Raw genomic sequence first — 23,139 nt, forward strand, 5'->3', positions numbered from 1 at the left:
CCACTTTGTTTGTACACTTCTAATTGAAGCATATAATTTTTGGAAAATGCTATTTGTACTTCAGGTGCAAAACATGGGTACAACACCCCCTCACATGGGGGTGAGCCTCACACACTGGAACCCATTATCATGTGAAGGGGTGTTGTGTCCCTGTTGGGCACTTGAAGTGTAAATAACAAGCCTCGTAATTTTTTAAAGAGAAATGATCTCTACACTAATTTTTCACAACAGCCCTACAACAAGCTAACGTGGCTGGTAATATTTTATCATTTTTTTTGTTTTGTTTTGTTTTCTTTTTGTAAAAAAATAATAAAATATTACTATCCACATTAGCTTGTTGTGGGATTGTTGAGAGAAATGAGTGTAGGGGTTATTTATCTTTTTTAAAAACATGAAAATTTAATAAAGTGAATGAAAAGTTGAAAGAAATATTTGTCCTTTAAACAATACTAATTTTTTTATTTATTTATTTTTCTATTAGTCAGTGTAGTTCATTCTTCCTCGGTATGATTAACGATTATTTACCATTCACAAGATTAGATTTAGATTCCACTTTATTGTACCTTTCAAATCTAAACGAGCGAACCCACCCACGCCACCAGACTAAATGTTGGACCGTACGCAGCCAACTCAGACGGTCCCCGGTACTCACCACCCGTCCACGTCATCATCTTCCATCTCTCTTACACTGACGCAAATCTCAAAATTCAGACACGAATAAACAAAATTCTATCTCCAACTCTTCTCTTCCAAGCGACGACCTATCTTCGCTCGCTCAAGGCCACGGGTTTTGAGACTCTGCGATTCTCTCTCTCTCGCTGGAATTCCTGAAGATGCGTCGCGCTGCGTCGAGGAAAACGGGTCAACCAAATTCAACACCGTCCGTCAATTCTTCGCCCGTGGATCTCTTCCGCTCCGGTATTCGATTTTTCTCTGTCTCTATCTGATCGCTTCCCCTCTGATTCAGCTTTGTTTGTTTCTTTTAGATTTAGTTTTTTTTTTTTTTTTTGAATTTAATTTTAACTTCCGGTAATTTTCTTCATGAGTTTTTATGATTGGAATTGGAATTATTTTGTGTGTCTGTGTTCAATTGATGTCCTGGATGATCTGTATTATTGGTGGCAGGTTAACCTTTTTGATTTTATTTAATGAATTCTTATTGCTTATCAGAACAAAAGGCAAACAAAAGCGCAACTGGACTTTTGTTTGTAGAGATGATCTATAATTATCATCAATTTATTTACTTTCTTTTTGATGCTTAATAAATTATTTGGCTTAAATTAATGAACACGGAGGGATGAGAAAGCATCAAGAGTTGGAAGAAAATGCCTTAATCGGGTGTTTGGTGGTACAGCAATTGAGCGGTATGATTTATTTAGTATCTTTAGTGTTTAACCATCAAGAACTTATTTAGAGCCACTGGCCAGGAAAGAATAAATTTAGAAGGAATGGGAGGACACCAAATACTTATTTGTAGGGTATCCTGTTTACTTAGCACAAAGCATCATCCGAAAGAAGGGTTTAACATTAAAAGAACTATTGGGTGATGAAACCTCTACTTCCCAAGAAATTTTGGATTTTGAACTTTAAACATAATTGAAGAGTTCTCTCTGGCTGGAGGTTAACTATTTCAGCTAAAAATAAGTATAATTTATTAAGGAAGACAGCAAATTAGAGCAAATAAAAGAAAAGAAAACGTTGCAATTCTTTCTTTTATAGTTTTGGTTCCTCATGGTAGACAAAAGAAAGGGAAATTTGAGTATGTAGACATTTCCTCTTTGCCACCTAAAGTTATCTCTGCAAAATAGATGAGATTGGAGAGAATGTTAAGCGTAAGGAAGAAAACCTTCTAACACTTTTTCTTGTTTTCTATTGTTCTCTCAATCCACTTTTTCTGTATAACCGAACAAAGATATGTTTCCATTTTTTTCTTATGTGTTCTTAGGTGTGAATTGCGAACCAAATGGAGTGATAAGGAATGAAGCTGAACTTGGAGTTTAGTAACAGGCTGGGGTGGCTTTTATAGTATCTTAAGTTTTCTATTCTTTCCTCTTGAACTTGGAAACCAATAAGCATTGGACTGGGTGTACCGAGTTCCCTGCTTTGCATTGCCTAAGTTTTGATATTAAGTAGGTCACAAAAATCTCCAGTATGAGCTACAGTTACTAAATCTCAACCAATCAACTACATTTTTTTTGCTCCTGCTCCAGTTTCAGGTTTTTTTTTTTTTTGAAGTGGAATATGAATTTTGAGATATTGAAAATGTTGTAAAATTACTGAAATATCATTATAAAATCGTTTCTATTTTTGGAGAGTTGAAATTGCATCAAGAAATAGTTGGTTTAAATTTTTGCATGAATGAGAAGGCATGCAACCAGTTTACTTGTACATGTAAGGACATCTAAATTTTATATGGGTGTGCTCCATCTTGAGTCCTGATTTGTGAATGGGGATCCGCAGTACCCACATCATTTTATTGGCTATAAGGCTTAGTTGAGTTGAGTAACATGCATTATGCATATGTTGAAATAAAAATTCTAGCTTAGTTATCATGCATATGTGAGTCAATATCTTTAATTTGTCATTTTTTTTTTTTTGCTATTTACTTAGCTATCAATGCTTATGACGTCATAAATCTCATTTGTTCAGCATCAAGTAAAGCAACTTCAAAAGAGTTGGAACGAATCGATAACCTATTTTATTCATATGCAAGTGGATCTTCTGCTATGATTGAGTAAGTCTACTCTATCACAATACCGATTATAATCTATGGCTTTAGTATTTGACTATTTGCCTTTGAACTTGCACAAAACTTCAGTTAGTATTTTATAATTTCGAAGTCAATTGCATTACAGAGGCTTGTATTCTAGTTTTAGTTAGCATTGCATATTATATTGCATGTAATTATTCAGTTAGCGTTATCAGATCTCAATGCAGATGTATGCATTATTTTGGCTAGTAGTGTAAGATATCTTTTCCCTTTTTAAATCAATTTCCTTTTTACATACATTGTATCACCTCTTCTTAGGTTTCAAGTATGACTTTAGGAATCTTCTTTGGATTTTCGAGTATTTGGGATTGTGCAATACGCATGGCATGATAATTGAATTGCCACGTCTATAAATATATATATTTTGAAACTCTTTGTACATATAATTTTTGGCTTTTTGTGGTATATTGGGAGGGAAAGAAATGATAAAAGTTTTGAAGACTGCGAGAGGACGGTTGTGTAATTAAAGTATTATCTTCTTCAGTACTTTAGACTTTTCTAATGTGCTTGATTTTCATGCTTTTCTTCATCTTTTTTCCCTTTCTAGCTAGGTGTTTTTCTTGTATACTTCTTGTGTACCTAGGTTGTGCCCTCTATTTTTTTAATGAATTTTTGATTACTTATATATATATATATATAAGTTTTTCTTATATATAGAAGTTTTTCTTTTATATATATATATATAAATTTATGGCTTTACTAATCTTAAAAGAAAGGTAAGATGGAGACACTTATTTTGAGCTAAAAATGCATAGGCAATTCATTTAATCTTTAACCGAATTTTAAAAACAATAAAGAAATTTTTTAGAAATGTGTAAAGTATTGAAGCCAAACCTAGGTTCTTAAGCAACTTAGTGGTTTTTACTTAGGCTCTTAGAGTGTCTTTAATTTTTGAATTTCGATGGAAGAATATCTGTTGTGCAAAGGTACCACGGAAATTGGAGAACAGTTTTTGGAAATATTCTGATGATTGAAAACCTGAGAAAAAAGGGACAAAATAATTGTGGACATCTGTTGTATGTAAGGATTATGGTGAGATGGTAGACCATTGTTACATTGTGCTATGGCAAGAGTGTTGTGCTTGTTAGCTTTTCTTTTATTTTGGGTGTGTTGGGTAGTGCCTCGGACTGTTCATGGAAGTGTTTGCTAGCTGGAAGGGAATTTCAGTCTTCATGAGAGTGGTGTGAGTTAGGGGTCAAATCCACTTTGGATCATGTGGACAACTTTGGCGTGAGAAAAATACCGTACTTTAAAAATGCTGAGCTGAATGGGAGCCCGCTGAGAAGCATTTCCCTTCGTTCATTATCTGCATGCTTTAGGCAGTATATATTGCAATTCTTTCTTGGATTCCATTGCTCTTTCAAATTTTTGGTTGTGATCTTGAGTGTAGAAACAAATAATATTTGGCTTTTCAAGCTTACTCATCTCGTGAGCATCTATTGATTTATATAGAGTTTATACATGATACAAGATAACATCAAAGTACTTGCTTCCTAGTCTAATACTATCTCTTAGAGATAAACCTAATCTAAATACAAAAACTGTGATCAGCAGCCTAAAGTAAACAAAATACAGTTCAAACTCTTCTAGTAAATACAAGCAGGATTCTATCTCTTTAGGAACCGCAGTTCAAACTCTTCTAGTAAATACAAGTAGGACTCCATCTCTTTAGGAACCGGTTGTCACTGGTAGTTGTGATCAACCGGGTTTCTCCTTAACACACTCACTAGGATTCTTATTAGTTTGAATAGAGTTAGGAGTGGGTTGTGCTTTAATATCCTCCCACAAGTGTAACGGGAGTGAGCGGACGTTGAGCTTGTAAGACAAACATTGAAATCTTTTAGAAGCAAGCGGTTTAGTTAGCACATTTGCAATCTGATCAGCACTTGGAACAAATAGAATCTCTAGGTCATGCAACCAACTCTCGAACAAAATGGAAATCAATAGCTACATGCTTGGTGCGAGCATGAAAAACAGGATTGACCGATAAGTAAGTTGCTCCAATATTGTCACACCATATCTTCGGTGGACCAGACAATGTAAGACGAAGTTCTTTAAGAAGAGACCGAATCCAGAACAACTCTGCGGCCGTGTTAGCAACAGACTTATACTCAGCCTTTGTTGAAGACCTGGAGACAGTAAGACTACTTACGAGAGCTCCAAGAAATTAAGTTAGAACCAAGATACACACAATAGGCATCGGTGGAACGTCGATCATCAGAGCATCCGGCCCAGTCAGCATCCGAGTAGACGTGTAGAGAATTGGATGAAGTCTTGTGCAAAAGTAAACCATGAGAGATGGTATGCTTGAGATACCGAAGAATACGCTTAACAGCTTGCCAATGGAGCGTGGTTGGACGATGCATAAACTGGCATACATGACTTACAGCAAACGCCAAGTCTGGGCGTGTAAGAGATAAGTACTGAAGTGAACCAACAACACTTCGATATAATGTGGGGTCTTCCATAGTATCACCTGTGTTAGCAGATAATGTCGAAGAGGATGCCATGGGAGATGAGACTGGTTTTGCTTCGGTCATGTTGGTTTTGGAAAGTAAATCTCGAATGTAGCGCTGCTGAGAGAGTAAGAGACCATCCTTCACTGGTATAACTTCAATGCCAAGGAAATAGTGTAATGAGCCGAGATCTTTAACAGCAAAATCACTACCCAAAAGCTATAAGAGTTCATCAATGGCAGTGGGAATAGAAGAAACAATAATAATATCATCAACATAAATCAGTAGGAACATAGTGACAGCTGCTGTATGATAAAGAAACAGAGAGGAATCGGCTTTGGAGCCAATAAACCCGAGTTCAATCAGTTTCCCACTAAGTCGAGCAAACCATGCCCGGGGTGCCTGCTTTAGTCATAGTGCCTTCTTCAACTTGCATATATGATGAGGGTAAGAAGGATGAATAAAACCCGGAGGTTGCTCCATATAGACATCCTCGGACAATAAACCATGCAGAAAAGCATTTTGGATGTCTATTTCTTTCATAGACCACCCAGCCGAGTAAGCATGTGATAGAACAGTACGTATAGTAGTTGACTTTACCACAGGGCTGAAAGTCTCACCATAATCAATTCCAACATGTTGGTGAAAACCCTTAGCAACTAGTCGGGCCTTGTGACGATCGATAGACCCATCAGTCTTTCTTTTGAGTTTAAAAACCCATTTGCAGCCAACCACATTTTTAGCAACTGAAGCTGGAACAAGAGTCCAAGTGCTGTTTTTCATCAAGGCATTAAATTCAGTTTGCATGGCAGTACGCCATTCACTAACCTTGACAGCATTGGTGAAGCATGTAGGTTCTGTAATAGCAGCTTCAGAGAGCAATACCCAAGGTAGAGGATAGCGCACTGTTCCATCAGTGAGCTTCCTGATCGTGCTGACATTATTTTGAGATCGAGTCCGCATAGGATGTATACGGGTTGGTTGCTGATCAGGAGCCACATCCGGTTCTACAGGAGATGAAAAAGAAGAAATAGAAGAGCTAGGAGGACTGGCACGAGTAGGTGAAGAAGTTAAGGTTGGAATAATCTCGGTAGGTGGAGTTGAAATGGCCAATGAATGGGGAATGGATAAGGGTAAGGAAACAGAAGAAGGAATGGAAGAGGGAGGAGCCGGATTTGCAGAAGATGTTGTGTTTGAGAAGGGAAAGACATCTTCATGAAAGATGACATCCCTAGATACATAGATACGGCCAGTTTCACTATGATAACATTTATAGCCCTTATGAAGAGTGCTATAGCCTAAGAAGACACAAGGTTTGGAACGAAGGGAGAATTTGTGAGAGTTATACGCACGAAGATTTGGAAAACAAGCGCAGCCAAAGACCTTGAGAAACTTATAATCCGGAACTTGAGAAAAAAGTTTTTCAAAGGGAGAAAGATTTTTGAGTAAGGGAGTTGGCAAGCGGTTTATTAAGTAGTAGGAAGTTAAACAAGCTTCATCCCAAAATTTCTTTGGAAGGGAGCTTGCGGCCAGTAAAGCTAAGGTGGTATCAATAAGATGTCGATGCTTCCTTTCCACACAACCTTGTTGTTGGTGAGTGTGAGGGCAGGAAACTCGATGGAGAATGCCAACGGATTGAAAATATTTGTGAAGGTTGCGGTATTCGCCCCCCAATCAGTTTGAACAGATTTTATCTTAGCATTGAGGAGACGTTCAACCATGGATTGAAAATGGAGAAAAATTTGCATGACATTCGATTTGGATTGAATAGGGTAAACCCAAGTAAAACGACTAAAAGCATCCACAAAAGAGACATAAAAACGATTGCCATTTATTGAAATAGTGGGGGAAGGACCCCAAACATCGGAGTAAATTAAATCTAACGGATTACAAATAGAAGTTTGTGAAGCTGAAAAGGGCAATTGGTGACCCTTTGCCTGAGGACAGACATTGCAGGGAGCCGGTGTCTTATTTGACAAAACAGGAAGCTGAAATTTGGATAGGACAAAGTTGATAGTCCGAAGGGCTGGATAACCCAAACGTTGGTGCCAACTCTGCGAAGAAGTCTTCTCACCAACGAGTGCTTGTGATGTGGATGAAGGCACTGGCGGAGGGAAGATGTGATAAAGACCATCCTTAAGTGGGCCGTGATGAACTGGCAGTTTGGTCTTGCAATCCTTAATGATAAAAAAGAGGAGTGAAACTCAAAGAATACATCATTGTCAAAAGCAAACTGACGGACAGAGAGAAGATTTTTGCAGATTTGAGGAACATGAAGTAATTGGTTTAGAAGAAATTTACGACGAGTAAGGGAAAGAGTGGCAGAACCGGAGTGAGATATAGACAAACCTGTACCATTACCTATGCGGATTTGATCTTGCCCAGAGTACTCTTCAGAGGAAATATTCAGGTTCTGCAGGTTGTTAGTGAGGTGGTGGGTTGCACCAGTATTCGGGTACCAATTTTCTTTTGGAGGAAGATTAGGAGAAGAATAATAGGCTTGAGCAGGCTGATATGGAGCAGCTGGTGGTCCAGCAAGAGCTGGATCGGGGCGCTGATAGCACCTGAGGGCAGTGTGCCCGATTTTCCCACAAAGCTGACAGATGGGACGTGAAGACTGTGCTGAATCAGATGAGAAATATGTACCTCTGCCACGGCCAGGAGAGGCAGATCCCCGACCTCGATAGTTGTTGGTGTTGCGGCCACTACCGCGATAGCCCTAACCTCGGGATGGTGCACCTCGGGATGAAAAATTAGCAGCAGGCGAGACAGGCTCCACGGGTGTGAGATGATGTTCAATACGCATCTCATGAGCAAGAAGGTGTCCATAGATTTTATCTAGTGATAAAGGATCCAGTCGAGTAGTGATGGAGGTAACAAACGGATCGTAATTAGATCCGAGACCAGCCAAAAAATAAGAGGTGCGCTCAAAATCGTTGAGGTGTTGGCCGGCAGCAGCAAGGTTGTCACAAAGAGCCTTGAATGATTGAAAATATTCTGTGATCGATGCGCGCTACCCTTCTTGGAAGTAGCAAGTTGATAATGAATCTGTAGGACCCGGGATCGTGCTTGGGAAGCAAACATGGACACCAAGGTAGTCCAAAGTTGGTGAGCGGTGGCACAGCCGACTACATGAACCACAAGGGGTTCGGAGAGTGTGGAGATTAACACACTGAGGAGCATTTGATCACGTTGGCACCAAGCTAGAAATTCTGGATTTGCTATGGTGGCAGGAGCACCTTGAGTGGTGCTCGGATTCAGGATTGTCTGGGCTGGAGGCTGAGTAGAACCATCCAGGAAGCCATATGAATCTTGGGCTTTAACAAAAGCCATGATCTGAGTTCTCCAACTGGGAAAGTTTGCATTGGAGAGTTTGATTTGCAGGGTGTGGTTCATGTTGGGGATAGTAAAAACAACATTAGATGCGGGTGGAACAAGGGGGGTAGTTGTTTCTCCTGAAGAAGTTGTAGAATCGGACATGATGAAGGAAAAAAAAAAGACGCTAGTCTATGGAAGGCTCTGATACCATGTAGAAACAAATAATATTTGGCTTTTCAAGCTTACTCATCTCGTGAGCATCTATTGATTTATATAGAGTTTATACATGATACAAGATAACATCAAAGTACTTGCTTCCTAGTCTAATACTATCTCTTAGAGATAAACCTAATCTAAATACAAAAACTGTGATCAGCAGCCTAAAGTAAACAAAATACAGTTCAAACTCTTCTAGTAAATACAAGTAGGATTCTATCTCTTTAGGAACCGCAGTTCAAACTCTTCTAGTAAATACAAGTAGGACTCCATCTCTTTAGGAACCGGTTGTCATTGGTAGTTGTGATCAACCGGGTTTCTCCTTAACACACTCACTAGGACTCTTATTAGTTTGAATAGAGGTAGGAGTGGGTTGTGCTTTAATATTGAGTCTGTAGTATATTCATCCTATGTACTTACAATTTTGTCTTCTGAGTAAAAGTTTTGTTAGTTTAGAAAGGAATTGTTAGTTTGTTGGTTCAAAAAAGAAAACAGTTCCTTTCTTCCTCTCAAAAGAAAGGAATTGCTTTCTTTTTTGAGATCAAATCAGATTGTTATCTCAAGAAGTGGTATTTTATTTGTTCTAAGACAAAGAGGTTATGATGCTTTTTATTTATTTTTTATTTTTATTTTTTATCACAATCAACAAATGACTGGATAATAGATATATGGCAAATTTCATTTTACTTTTATGTATAAAACTCCACCTAGTTAATTCTGACGTGAGAAGCAATTGTTTCAAGTTGGAAATGCAAGTACAATTTAATATACGAACTATTTTTTCAACAGCCCAGAGGGAATTGAAACTCTTTGTTCTGATATGGAGGTAGATCATACAGATGCGAGGATCTTGATGCTAGCTTGGTAAGTTTTATTTCGAGTCATTGGATATCTCACTTCTCTCAGATTTCACCCTCAAGCTCACTTGATAAAATTGATGGCTGCCCATACCAGGAAAATGAAAGCGGAAAAACAGGGATATTTTACCCTGGTAAGAAAATTTTATTCAGTATCTTCTTTCTGTTTCGGTTTCTTCTTTTTTCTCTTTGATTTTTATCTTCTTTAGTATATGATTTTTTTTTTTTAAAAATTTGTTATGTAAAATTCATCATTAGTTATTGTCAGCTTTTTGAGGTTGATTTTGTTATATAAAAATGCCCGGCAAAATCAAAAGTGGGCAGTGTAGGACCTTATAGACAAGTACCCATTGGTACCAGGCTAGTAGCCATTAGTTCCAAAAGTTTAAGCAAGCTATCATGAAGTAGGCCAACAATGTTTACCAATCACACATGAATATACTGACACTAACACAAGCAGTGGGTCATTGGCTGTTTCAGATGGCTTTTCTTTCTTTTCTAATTTTAATAACGCACCTGCGTGCTTGAATGAAACTTTCAAAATATTTTGCATCAAGGGCGTTTTCCTTTTTTCACTATTCATTTAATATAAGTGATTTATAATCCTAGCTCTCCTTTTTTTTTTTTTACCTTTTCTGTTTGTGGGTTTAAGTAACTGTATTGAAGAAGTATCAACTAAACAAGAGCACAAGAGTATACCACAAAAAATGCTAACTTGGAACCTATAGGGCAGGCCTCAAGAAACCCGATGTAGCTGCATCCAGAGCACAAAGCAGCAGTTACAACATGAACCAGACAACAGGAAAATCTGCAAATTCTTGTACAAAACACTTTCAAATCATTACAAGACCAGAAAACAAATATTCTCCTGAAAAAACATGGTTAGGAATCAGGTGGCTCCATGATTCAACTAAACAAGAGCACAAGAGTACACCGCAAAAAATGCTAACTTGGAACCTATGGGGCAGACCTAAAGAAACCTGATGTAGCTGGCATCTAGAGCACAAAGCAGCAGTTACAACACGGACCAGACAACAGAAAAATCTGCAAACTCTTGTACAAAACACTTTTCAAATCATTACAAGACCAGAAAACAAATATTCTCCCAAAAACACGTAGTTAGGAATCAGGTGACTTCATGATTTCTGTAACCATGTGTTTTGATCGGTTTTCTGCACTTTCTGCATGCTACAGAACGTCCTTCTAATGGTGTTGGTTATGGCTTGCAAATTAACTTGACATCCTTGTGCTCTCTCTGAATGTTCTATCATTTCTTTCTTTCCTAATGTAGTACACTTGCTACTGAATTCTTAATTATGCAAATGACAATAAACAAAGTGTTTCCTTGAAAATTCTGGCTCCACCTTATTATCTGCTGTCAACTCCTATTAACCCTAGGATTACATTATGGTGCTGCTGTTTCCTTCACCTAGTGCTTGGATATTGCACTACTGCTAGGCCCTTTCTTATTTGTGGCATTCCTACTTTTGGGAATAGTGTTGATTAAGAGAGGTTGACTTTAATTTGCGTGGTCGGCAGCTCTTGGAAAGATCCTCACCTTGGACAATATCAGGAAGCACCACATTATTGTGATCAACAGATGTTGCATGTGTAAGAAGACTGAGGATTCCGTGGACCATCTTCTCCACTGTGATGTGGCTTTTGCTTTATGGAATACTCTCTTCAGTCGCTTTGGGATGTCTTGGGTTATGCTTTGACGTGTTTTCGATCTGCTTGCTTGTTGGTGGTCCTCGGGTAGGTCGAGGAGTGCTACGGTGTGAAAAATGGTGCCTGCTTGCCTTTTTTGGTGCTTATGGAGAGAAATAAATAATTTGAGCTTTGAGGATTTGGAGAAGACCTCGGAGGAGATTTTTCCTCATTTTACCACACTTTGTATCTTTAGACTATGACTTACGTGTCTCCTCTTTCTTTTAGTTTTAATGATTTTCTAACTTGTTTCTTTAGTTAGGCATCTCCTTTTGTATACTTCCAGTGTATTAAGGGGCGCCTTACGCTTTTTATGAGATTAGCTTATTACTTATTAAAAAAAAAAACTTTGTTTTTTGGGTTCTTTAATTTCTATGACACAAACGACTTGAAGTGGAGATATAGGGAGGGTTGTCGGAGTTTTGTGTGAGAAAATTCCTTTTTTGTTATGGATAAGTATGCGACAAAGTTACTTGCACCAGCTGATCTGCTAGTTTGACATTTTCTTTTGTTCTTTAATGATTTCAAAATATGCTAGTTCTCCTTGAGTATAGGTTTGTACTTCCAAAACATATTTAAGTGTAAGAAGTTCTACTGCAAGAGGGAAGTCAAGAATCTCAAATAGCTCCTTCATGTTTTTTGCATCTCATTTTATTTATCTTCTGCATTCTTTGAACATCTGTTTTCGTAATATTGTTCATTAGTTTTCCTTGCAAATTGACTATCATGGACTGTCTGATATTCTGTTGATGTTAGCTAAGGAGCCTAAAATTTTAATACAATGATCTTATTTGGAATCTTCTAACTCTTCATATAATGCTCTTATTCGGTCCTTGTCCTTTTTTGCAAGTAAGTTATTGTTTCTTTCTTGTGAAGAGTTTCCTATTTTTTGGGGAGTTCTTGGATGAGGAAACAGAGACAACCTCGTTATCCTAGTCTTGTGGGTGCTTTTCATGATTAGTGGCCATACATAATTAAAATGAAAAAGAGGACGAGGAACTGTTAGAAGGAAGTCATATCCAAGGTAGGAGTTTCAAAGTCCTTCAACACAATTTGCTTGTCTGCGTGAACATGTAAAGGAGATTTAAAAAATCGGAGGAATTCAAGGAACCTGGATAGTCAAATCCGTCCTTCAAATGTGTGATTATCTGGAGTGATGCGCCACTTTGCACCACCATCACAGTGCATCAATTGCCATCATCATCATTGGCACAACTGCCACCCTGGAGTAGTTTTGGCCATTGCCACCACTATCATGACCAGAACCACACTATTGCAAACTACAATGAAATCACCAGCACTATGGTGCTGTTTTTTCCTTCACCTAGTGCTTGGAAGTTGCACTTCTGCTATCTTCTTTCTTGCTTGTAGCAATCCTACTTTGGGGGAACAGTATTGATTATGAGAGGTTGATGTTACTTTGTGTTCTTATGTTTTGAGGTTACTTTGTGAGAGAATGAGTTAGAGTTAAAAAATATATTATTCAAAACTCTTTATGGGTGGATGATTGCTATCAACAGTTCTTGCTTTTTCTAAATTTGTAGAATTTTTGGAGTTGTGTTCTTGTTCTACTCCCTAAGTGGGTGTTTCTCTTGTAAATTTCATGTGTACGTGAGTTGCGGCCCTTTGTGCTTTAATAAGATTGATTTACTTATCAAAACAAAATTTTCTCTATGACACAATGAAGTACTTGGACTGGAAATAAAGGGGGAGTTTGATAAGTGTGCTCTTGGTGGGTTTTTAGGAAGACTTGTGGATCTAGGGTCTTGGATTTTTTAGAAGAAAATGTTAGGATTGTAGATTGCGTTGTCTTGGATTGAATTTGATGGATGAAGGAAGCTGAAATCAGGAAAACGATCTGCTAGAATTTTCTGAAAGGTTACAAGACTTTGGGTTGTATAGGTTTCAAAGGGTATAGGATCAGGGATCTTGATTTGAGGTTGTAAAAGAAGAAGGAAAAGAGAGAATTTTGTTGTTGTTTGTGTCAATGCACCAAAGAAGGAGAAGAGAGAGAAATAGGAGAACACTATAGGCACTCTTGCCTCAAAACTCAAATCACTCAATATTCCGCTAATAAAGTTTATTTTCTTTGGCTCTTCCTTAATGTATTAGGACTAAACTCCTAATTTGACTAGTTTACTACCTACTTAATAAAATTCAAATAAACATTTACTTTGGATCAAAGAAAATAAATCTAAAACACTTAAAGGCCCAAATAGCCCTGGTTAGCTGGTCCAAGGTTTGTCCCCCTATTTTTTAAGGAGGCTTGGGCATTCGGAATTTGAGGATCTTCAATAGAGCTCTGATAAGGAAGTTGTTGTGGCATTATGTGCATGAGAGAGAGAGGCTTGGTGGATACTTAATGTGGATGCTAAGTATGGTGGTGTGTGGGGATGAGTGGTACTCCTTCGATCCCCCTGGGTTTAATGGAGTGGGGCTTTGGAAGAATATTAGGAAGGGGTGGAGTTTGTTTTGTAGTCATACCAAATTTATAATAGGACATGGGTTTAAGATCAGATTTTGGAATTGGTGTGGAGAGATGACCCTCAAAGAAACTTTTCCGGTTTTATATGACATTGCTCGTGACAAGGATGCGCTTGTTGCAGCTCACTTGGTTCTGGAGAATGGTTCCCTTTAGTGGGACGTTGGCTTTATTCGAGCAGCCCACGACTGAGAGTTGAAAGTCTTGGCTTCTTTCTTCACCTTGTTGTATTCCATTAGAGTGAGGAGTGAAGGGGATGACAAGCTTTGGTGGACTCCTCCTCACAAAGGGAAGTTTGATGTTAGTTCTTTCTATAAGGTCCTTGCTTGCAAAGAGGAAGCTTCTTTCCCTTGAAGAAGTATTTGGCGGACCAAAGTTCCCTTGAAAGTGGCTTTTTTTGCTTGGTCGGTGTCGCTAGGGAATATCCTTATCTTGGATAATCTTAGAAAGAGGCATGTCATTGTGATTGATAGGTGGTGTTTGTGCAAAATGAATGGGGAGTCTATGGACCACCTCTTCTCCATTGTGAGGTTGTTCGTGCCTTATGGAATGCCATTTTTAGCCGCTTCAGTTTGTCTTGGGTTATGCCTCTTCGGGTGGTAGATTTATTCGCTTGCTGATGGATGGACGATTACTCTCAAAGTGTTGTAGTGTGAAAGATGGTTCCTTTTTGTCTTTTTTGGTGCTTGTGGAGGGAACATAATGATAGAAACTTCGAGGACAGAGAAAAGACGATTGAGGAGTTCAGAACTTTCTTTCCTTTTTTTTTTTTTTTTTTTTTCGTCCTAGTTGTTAAAGTGTCCCACGTCGCTAAGATTTCCTTCACCTGAGCACTTTATAAGCCATGGTGTCCTCTCCCCTCTAAAGGCGTCTTTTGAGGGTGAGTAAGGCCCATGGATTTTTACATGGTATCAGAGCCACAGGTTTCTTGCGATGATGGGTCTTCCCTCCCGTTGTTGTCCACGTGTTTGGCCATTAGTTGCCACACGTGAGGGGGCGTGTTAAAGTGTCCCACATTGCTAAGATTTCCTTCACTTGAACACTTTATAAGTCATGGTGTCCCCTCCCCTCTAAAGGCGTCTTTTGAGGGTGAGTAAGGCCCATAGACTTTTGCACTAATCACTTCTCTTGTATACTCCTTGTGTACTTGTCTGCGCTTTGAGTTTTTTAATGATATTTCTCTTATCAATTTTTTTTTTTACACTCAACTCCATTACTAGATTACCCTTAATGTGCAGGAGTTTCAAATATATATATATATATATATATATATATATATATATGAAACTCATTACAAAACGACCGACGAGTCATGAAATAAAGACCCTAATTGTAAGGGATATAATATAGGGGTATTCTAGGAAGATATAATATAGGGGTAAATAGATGAATTAATTAGGGAGGATTAGTTAGGAATTGCTTCTAGAAGATTCTTTGGTTAGTTATTTAGAGTTTATAAAATGGAACCAAATATGTAATGAAATGATATGAAAATGAATATTGATGAGAATCCTTTCTTGGAGAGCCTAGGCCTCTTGAAGTGCCTTGGAGAGATTGAGCCTCTCTAAGTGCCCGTAGTTACTCTTATTATCCATTTCAATCTTCATCTTTTTCCCTAATTCCTCCATATTTTCTCTTGCTTTGTTACAATTTCCATACCATACCAGAAAAGCACATGACACTAATAGATAACTGATTTGACCCTAGGCTCCTTATGACTTGACATTTAAAGCCATATAAAACAGGCTCAATCCAATGTTTACACATGAATCCAACACATAAAAAAGCTTCAAGTTGCCAAAACTGAAAATTACTTAAGATACTGTAACTAGTTGGCTGCATCAGAGTTGTTGAAGGTTTAAGTGAGAAAATTAGAAGCACCCCTAGCTGATCTTACCTATAAAAGCTTTTATTCTGTAAAATAAATTACTCTAAGTTTCCATATTAGAATAATCAGATTGTAAGTTCTTAATAGCTTGCCTTGGTTCTTTAATAGTGATGATTAATTGAGTTGTATTGCATTCTTCTTACTCTTGTTCCTTACATTTTTCATGTTTGTCATTCGTTTATACTCTTGATGTTGTATTTCTTAATCATTAAGTGCTATAGTGTTATGTTGAGACAACACTGCTTATCTTACAGGAAGAGTGGCGAAGAGGCCTCAAAGCATTGAGAGCAGACACTGTAAATAAATTAAAAAAGGCCCTTCCAGAGCTTGAGAAAGAGGTAAAAATAGTTGAAATGGCTTCCTTTATGAACATTTGCTGGCACTAGATTGTTCATGACATGCATATGATGCCAACTGGTGAAAGATGGTTGTAAGTTTGCTGATTTTGTGTTTTTCAATATGTCCGGAGAAGGTTAAGAGGCCATCGAACTTTGTGGATTTCTATTCCTACGCATTCCGGTATTGTTTAACAGGTATAATGATTTTATGGGGAACAATGTTCAATCTTGAAACATGATTTTTATTCTTTCCTTATTTTAATTCCATATTTGTTCACGTTCAACCATCTGTTATTTATTGTCAGAGGAGAAGCAAAAGAGCATTGATATAGAGAGCATATGCGAATTATTGGATCTTGTTTTAGGCTCCCAATTTCGGGTACAAGTTGACTTGTTTGTCGAGTATTTAAAGGTGAGTGGATGCCTCTATGGTTTTCCATCTTTTTTTTTTTTTTTTGTGTTTTTTTTTTCTTATTTATTATTTAGTTTTTGTTTATTTATTTTTGCGATTAGAATTGTTTAAGTATGATATTTTTAATGGTCACAGTTGATAGACCTGCAGCTCTCATGTATACTTGTGAGGGGGATAATCACGTCAATTTAAGCTGCTAAATTTGCATAGTTCCAGCTCCACTCTAGTTTGCCAGCTTACAGATCACACTGCTTTGCATTGTTGTACCTATGAATTCTGCCATATTCTGAGAAAAAAGTGGAATTTGGTGACTAGTGTTTTGATTTTCTGTTGAGACTGCAGAGATCCATCTTACCTCTTGTAACAAGTATGATGTGGTTTACAAACTGATTGATTTGATAGGCTTAGACTAGAAAGAAAGCAACCTATTTATATATGATGCTAATCTTTTTGAATTCTTGATCCAATATTACCTTCTCCTTTATCTTCCACCCCTCCCTCACCAAAAAGAAAAAAAGAGAAAATAAATTATTCCTTTATGTTTCTGTTCCGGATGCAGACTCAGAATGATTACAAGGTCATAAACATGGATCAGTGGATGGGATTTTTTCGGTTTTGCAACGAGGTACTCTTACAGTTTGGTTACTGTTTCCAAAGTCTTGCTTGTGTTTCTGCCTCTTTATTTCTTTTCTATATACTATTAGCATGGCACATATGATACAACTCCAAGATCTGTATCATGGTAAAATTGTTAACCGAGTTCTGTTTATACTGCATTTGCATGTTCGTGTACATGCTCATGGACACTTTATTACTTTGCTACTTGAGGTGGGAAGAAAATACCCATGCCTATTGTCCCAAGTTTGAAGTTCTACTTTAAAGTTATCTCTTGGTTTCATGGTGAAGGTAAAATTCTATATGTGGTATATAATGAATTATCTCTTACACAAGTCATTGAATTGTCTGGCTTGAAGTTGTTGTTTTGCAACTTCCACTTTATATGAATTCTAAATTATTATTATTTTTTTGATAAGTAAGAAAACTTTATTAAAAAAGCGAAAAGCGCCCTTAAGTACACAAGAAGTATACACAGGAACACCCAGCTAGCCCACAAAAGAAAACCCACAAGAACCTACGCACACACAAAACCCAATTCCCTCAAAAACCCAATTTCCAGAAGATTCTCCCATAAATCCCAAACTACAAAAAAAACCCCCACCCAAGATACAAGAAAACACCCCCAAAACCTTAAACCCGAAATACAGAGGGAAAAACCCAAGAACAACAACCCTCAAATGATCCCAATCAATAACCGAAAACTTGAGGAATGACCCACAAACCAACCCAAGCATACAACTCTACAACATAAGGTTCTTTCCTCTCCTACTCCTAGCGGAAGGCTTAGAGTCGCCATAGTTGATAGAGCTATGCAAATTCAGAAGCTCCCTCTTGCCTTTGGACTTTTGGCACGATATCTTGTCACGCTGAAATTCTTCTTCCATGGCATCCCGAATTGACAATGCCTCCTCCCCAAAAGTACCCTCTGACGCCCAATCCAAAGGCAAAACATTCCAAAAATCAATGTCGTCCTCCTAAACCACAATCTCCCCGTTATGATCAAAACCGATCGACCAATTCCGAGATTGGGATAAACCATTACCCTCAACAGGTGAAGAACTGGAGTAACCTCTAGGAGGGGAGGAAGGCCCGACTATCCCTCCATCAAAAACCTTCTGGGGCGAAGAGAAAGTGGTTGGCAAAACCGGGCGAGGGTTGAGAAACCCCTTTCTAAGAAAGTCCTTCACTGGATGCTTAGCAACCTTTTTCACTGGAGGCTCTGCAACCGAAGCCTTATTAACAGCTAAGTCGGCGACCATCTTCGAGGCTTTCAGGGAATCTGAAAGTAGCACATCATTCTACTTCCACGAAACCCCTTCCCTATGTACCCTCGCCTTCCTAATATACCTCTGAAAAGGCTTAGAAACCACGGGGGGAGAAGAGCGTAGCTTCTCCCCCAACTCAGTCGCTCCAGCGGAAGGAGAGGCCGTGAGTTGGGAGACTGCCAGAGAAGCACCGAAAGACTTAGAGGCAGTGACCCGGCTAGGATCCACCTTCAAGCTGCTAGATCCTCCCCCTGAAGAGGAAAACCAAACTGGAAAAGCCCCTGGAACTGCCGGCGACGAGGAATTGTGTAGTCACAATGTTTCTAGAGATCCCTAGAAATTGTGTAGTCAAGGAATACCATTATGACATTCATAAATATTCTAATGGTGCCTTGAGTGCTATTCTTTTGACTAATATCTTGTTAGGGCATGTGCATGTGGTACCATATATGGGCGCCTCATATTGTAGGTACTGGGAAGTGCATCCAATTTTTCTAATAGACCTGGCTTTTCAAAAATACACTTTTAGTGGACCCACATACATGAACTTTTTGGGAGGTGCATCCAATCTTTTCAAAAAGTTCACGAAACAATTTTCTTCAGTGGACCCACAAACAATACTTTTCAAATGTGGCTCCCACCGAAAACATTTCTCAACTTTCTATCACATCAAGAGCTCTTTTCAAATCAAAACATAAAAAACCCTTTTCAAAACACTTACTAGATATACACTAGATTATTTGAAATCAGAGGGGTTCTGTTTCTAAAAAGAAAAAAGTAAAAAGAAAAAGAAAACAGAGGGATCTGATTGTCAAATGAAAGTGTACATCTTCCTCTAGTGTAATCCAGAAGTAGCTAAATGTAATTAGTTATTAAGGCATAAAGTCATAAGCTGTGAGGAAAACATAGAAATGGTGATGTTTACCAATGAGCTCTAGCTCAAATGGCACCTCCCCACCCACCCAATAAGAGCATGGTAGAGGGTGAATCATGGGTTCAAGATCCACCAGGTCTATTTGTAACTTATAAGTGAAAAACATGTCATAAACAGAGATGAAAAACCTTCATTGCACGTGTTTTGCTTAGCAAAAAGATAGCTGATATATTTAGGTGCATTAAGTGGCAAAAGTGATTTTGAAGCTCATGTTAGCTTTAGTTGTAGTAATGGCAAACTTGTTGGAGACTTCTCTCCATTTGGCTACTTCTGGCTTCAATAATCTATTTTAGACGTGCTCAAAGCTCACTCAGGCGGAGCTCCTTTAGCATCTTTCTATTTGGCATAACTGCTCCCTAAACCTTATGATTGTAAGTCATGCCATTCTCTCTATCAAACCCGTGTGGAGTGAGATCACCCAGAGAGCTCGTGGGGGAAGCTGAGAAAAGCTCAGCCTCCTCCCTCCTCCTCACCCCTCTATTTTTCTTTCTTCTTTTTTTTTTTGGTCTGTAACTTGGAAGCTAGATCTATCGCGTCTCTCTTCCCTCCTCTGCCCACGCACCACCCCTTCGCCTTCACCGGCCTCTGTTGCACCCATTTTTGCCATCTGCCCCTGTGCATGCACAATATGCTCCGCCTTGGCTCGCATGTGCTGCACGCACGGTGGCCCCTTTTTGGCTCATGTGGTAGATCCACGACTTCCTTCTCCTTCCCTATTGGATCTCCATAGATGGTACCCTCTCTTTGCTTGTGGAGACCCCCAGATCCAATTGCAGATCCAAATGCAGTGTCCACAAATCCTACTTCGCTAGGTACCTCCATTGCTGGACATCATGGTGGTGCTCCTCTTCGGCAGCTCCAGTCCAACCACTACCAGTGCTCCCCTCTCTGCTCCCTGCTGTGGAACTTAAGTTTGCTTGTTGCTGCAATAAATATTATTTCAGGTAGATTTGCCTCTGGACTACCCCTACAAGCCGCCGTTTCAGGCGGCCCCTTTCTTGGCCGGTGGGCCAAGAATCCAATGGGCCGGGCCATTCATTTGGCCCATTCACGATAGATCTTTTTTTTTTTTTTTTTTAATATATATATATATATATATATATATATATAGCATTGTAGTAGTTGTATTGGGCCATCGTTGGGCTGCCCCACCCATCTTTTTTGTTTTTTCTTTGGTGTACTTATTTCCCTTTCTTATTCCCTTGTACTTGCTCCTCCACCTCCTTGGCCTATAATATAGTTGATGGAGATCTAGGTTGTAGTGGTACCATGCTAATCACAAGTGCTCACAAATTTATTCAATTGCAAAATGGAAGTGATCAATTTGTTTTGTTAGCAATCATGAGTGTTTCAATACGGCAAGCGTTTTCATAAGACAAGAAATGGAGTGGAAAAATGATTTATTTTGTTGCTTGAATATAAAGTTTTCTTGGACTTCTGCGTTCTTAACTCTCTTAGTGATTAGCTTTAATGATTTCATTGTTCTTTTTTCTTCTCCTCTTCAGACGCTTCTCTTGTATATTTCCTGTATACTTGGTTGCGCTTTTAATGATATTACACTTATCCAAACAAAAAAATTTCCTTGCTCGTGGTTTTATGTGTTCACCATCGTATTTTGGGCTTATTATTGTAAAATCTGAGCTACAACTGACACTATTTAATGCAGATAAGTTTTCCAGATCTTTGTAATTATGATCCTGACCTTGCTTGGCCCTTGATCCTGGACAATTTTGTTGAATGGATTCAAGCAAAGCAGAGCTAGTTGATATCTTTTGGTCCGCTTGATTCTCTGCTGTAAACCATGGTTATTGTCGAAGTAAGTATAATTAAAATTCTGCTTCCCTAACGGTTTTATTATAATTTTGAAGTGTTTCACTTTTTGATTAAGTTCATTGTTATTTATCTGTTTGCAGGACCACTCAGACTACACACATCAAATGCCCCAGGATTTTTTTTTCTTTCTTTCATTTTCTTTCAAACATAAAAGCATGCTCAATGTCCTCACCCTCGGAAGTTACTTGTTGGTGTTGTGGATAATTCTTGAGAAAGTCTTGATATATTTCTTGCCCACTGATCTTGCGGCTCTCATTAAAAATTTAATACTATTTACTGTCTAATTAACAGCCATAACTTATTCTGCCGATCTTTTATACTGGCTTATGTTATACTCTTTTACGTTGAGGAGATGAAATTATAAATATATGGTGCTTAATATAAACTAGGCTTTTCTTGGATAGCACTTTTTATTAAGCACTTCCTGCAATTATTAATATCGTATTCTGGTAGTTGTTTCAGTTGAAATTCTAATGTTCTTACCTTTAATCTGGACGAGCTTAATTGAGCTTCAATGGTTTTTATTCTCTTAACACCAATAGTTGTTGCTGTGGTGCACTGCGGGTTGATCTTTGTTATCTTCAATCAATTGACAGATCTTTGTTTTGCAGTTCTGGTAAAACCGCCTTGTGCTGCCATTATTTTCCTCCCATCTGCCTTTTGCTTTATCAGGTGCACGAATATCATTGTGGCTAAACTAATCTGCTTTTACAGAAAGATATCTCTATCAATCATTGCCACCCATTTTTCTCACCTGTCTTAATCAATGATGCGAGGTGCTACCTTTTCCTGTTTTTCTGAAAGATACCTACCTTCTTTTCTTTTATTTTTTATTTTTTATTTTGGTTTGTGTGTTTTTCATAAACCAAGTTGGAGTAGAACAACTTGTGAATATTGAGTGTGTATTTGCGCATATGTTTTTGGTGGAACCTATTCCCATAGATTTAGCAACCTTATATGTCGTCCTAAATATAAGGGATGAAAGTACTTGTTGAATCCTGCCTAAGGTTCCTATTGGAAACTCTCTCGCCCAGGTGTAAAAAGCCTGAAACAGAGAGTTTTTCACCCAAACAGTGAAAAAGAGGGGAGAGCAATTCCTCCGCCCCCCTCTCCCTTTCTTCTTTATTTTATTTTTCATTATTATTATTATTTTTATTTTCTCCTTTTCAAACCTTTTGTTTGCGTCTTGGGAGCAAGATCTACTGCACTTCCACCTCCGCCCATGCGCCTCCCCATCAGCGATTCTTGGCTTCTCTCTACCTTCTCTTCTCCTCTTCTAAATTTCCTTAATCGATGCCCCTTTTGGCTAATAGAGACTCCCATATCTAGTTGCAATGTCTTTTAAGCATCCTCCATCGGGCAGCTTCCTCGCTAGACATCGCGGTGTGCTCCTCTTAAGCAGCACCGGTCTAGTCATTATCAGTGATGTCCTCCTTATTGTAGCTTCAAGTTCCCTTGCAATTGCAATAGGCGTCTCTCCAGGTAGTCATTCACCGGATTGGCTTTAAAATCATTGATTTTGATGGCCTTTCTCTCGGGCTGTGTGCCAAAAATTTATTGTGTTGGGCCATTCATTTGGTCCATTACAAGATATTGTTAGGTTGTACTTTGCATTGTAATGTTTTGTATTGAGGTCTTTCTTAGGGAGCTCCACCTCTCCTTTTGTAATTTGACATGCGTGTGAAAAAAGGAACAAACACATCATGTTGCTCCAAATTAGTTGAAAAATGATCGAGGGCAACTATATTTGAGATGAAAGCTGAGTTTTAGTTGACTATTTCCCATTCATCATTTAGATGTCATATGACGTGTTTGTCAATAAGCTCTTGCTATTGGTTTTTTTTTTTTTTTTTTTTTTTTTTTTTTTTATTTTTATTTTTAACTTTTGAGTTAATTTAATCATTACTATCAACCGAATAAATTTTTCAGTAAGAATTAGGCAATAAATTCTTTGCCCAATAATGTTAAGTTGTTAAGGTGTCATCACCATTGGCATTATGAACCTCTAGCAAGGAATCTTTAAAATGAATGACTCATTGGTTTTT

The 23,139-nt window shown here is 38.3% G+C and overlaps 1 protein-coding gene across 2 annotated transcripts; it reads left to right on the forward strand.

Moving 5' to 3' along the window:
- Positions 1-608: 608 nt before the first annotated feature.
- LOC133862581 (uncharacterized) lies at positions 609-21,391 on the forward strand. 2 transcript variants are annotated; one of them, XM_062298421.1, is made up of 10 exons: positions 609-918; positions 2,650-2,734; positions 9,550-9,624; positions 9,715-9,751; positions 15,949-16,032; positions 16,167-16,227; positions 16,338-16,444; positions 17,004-17,069; positions 20,928-21,077; positions 21,150-21,391. In XM_062298421.1, exons 1-9 carry the CDS (start codon positions 834-836, stop codon positions 21,021-21,023), a joined length of 696 nt encoding a protein of 231 aa, XP_062154405.1. In that variant the 5' UTR covers positions 609-833; the 3' UTR covers positions 21,024-21,077; positions 21,150-21,391. The 2 variants fall into 2 exon arrangements, with proteins under 2 accessions (XP_062154405.1, XP_062154404.1); XM_062298420.1 differs by having other exon boundaries at positions 614-918; positions 21,175-21,391.
- Positions 21,392-23,139: the final 1,748 nt, after the last annotated feature.

The sequence above is a fragment of the Alnus glutinosa genome, chromosome 3, assembly GCF_958979055.1.
Source record: "Alnus glutinosa chromosome 3, dhAlnGlut1.1, whole genome shotgun sequence".
Lineage (NCBI taxonomy): Eukaryota > Viridiplantae > Streptophyta > Magnoliopsida > Fagales > Betulaceae > Alnus > Alnus glutinosa.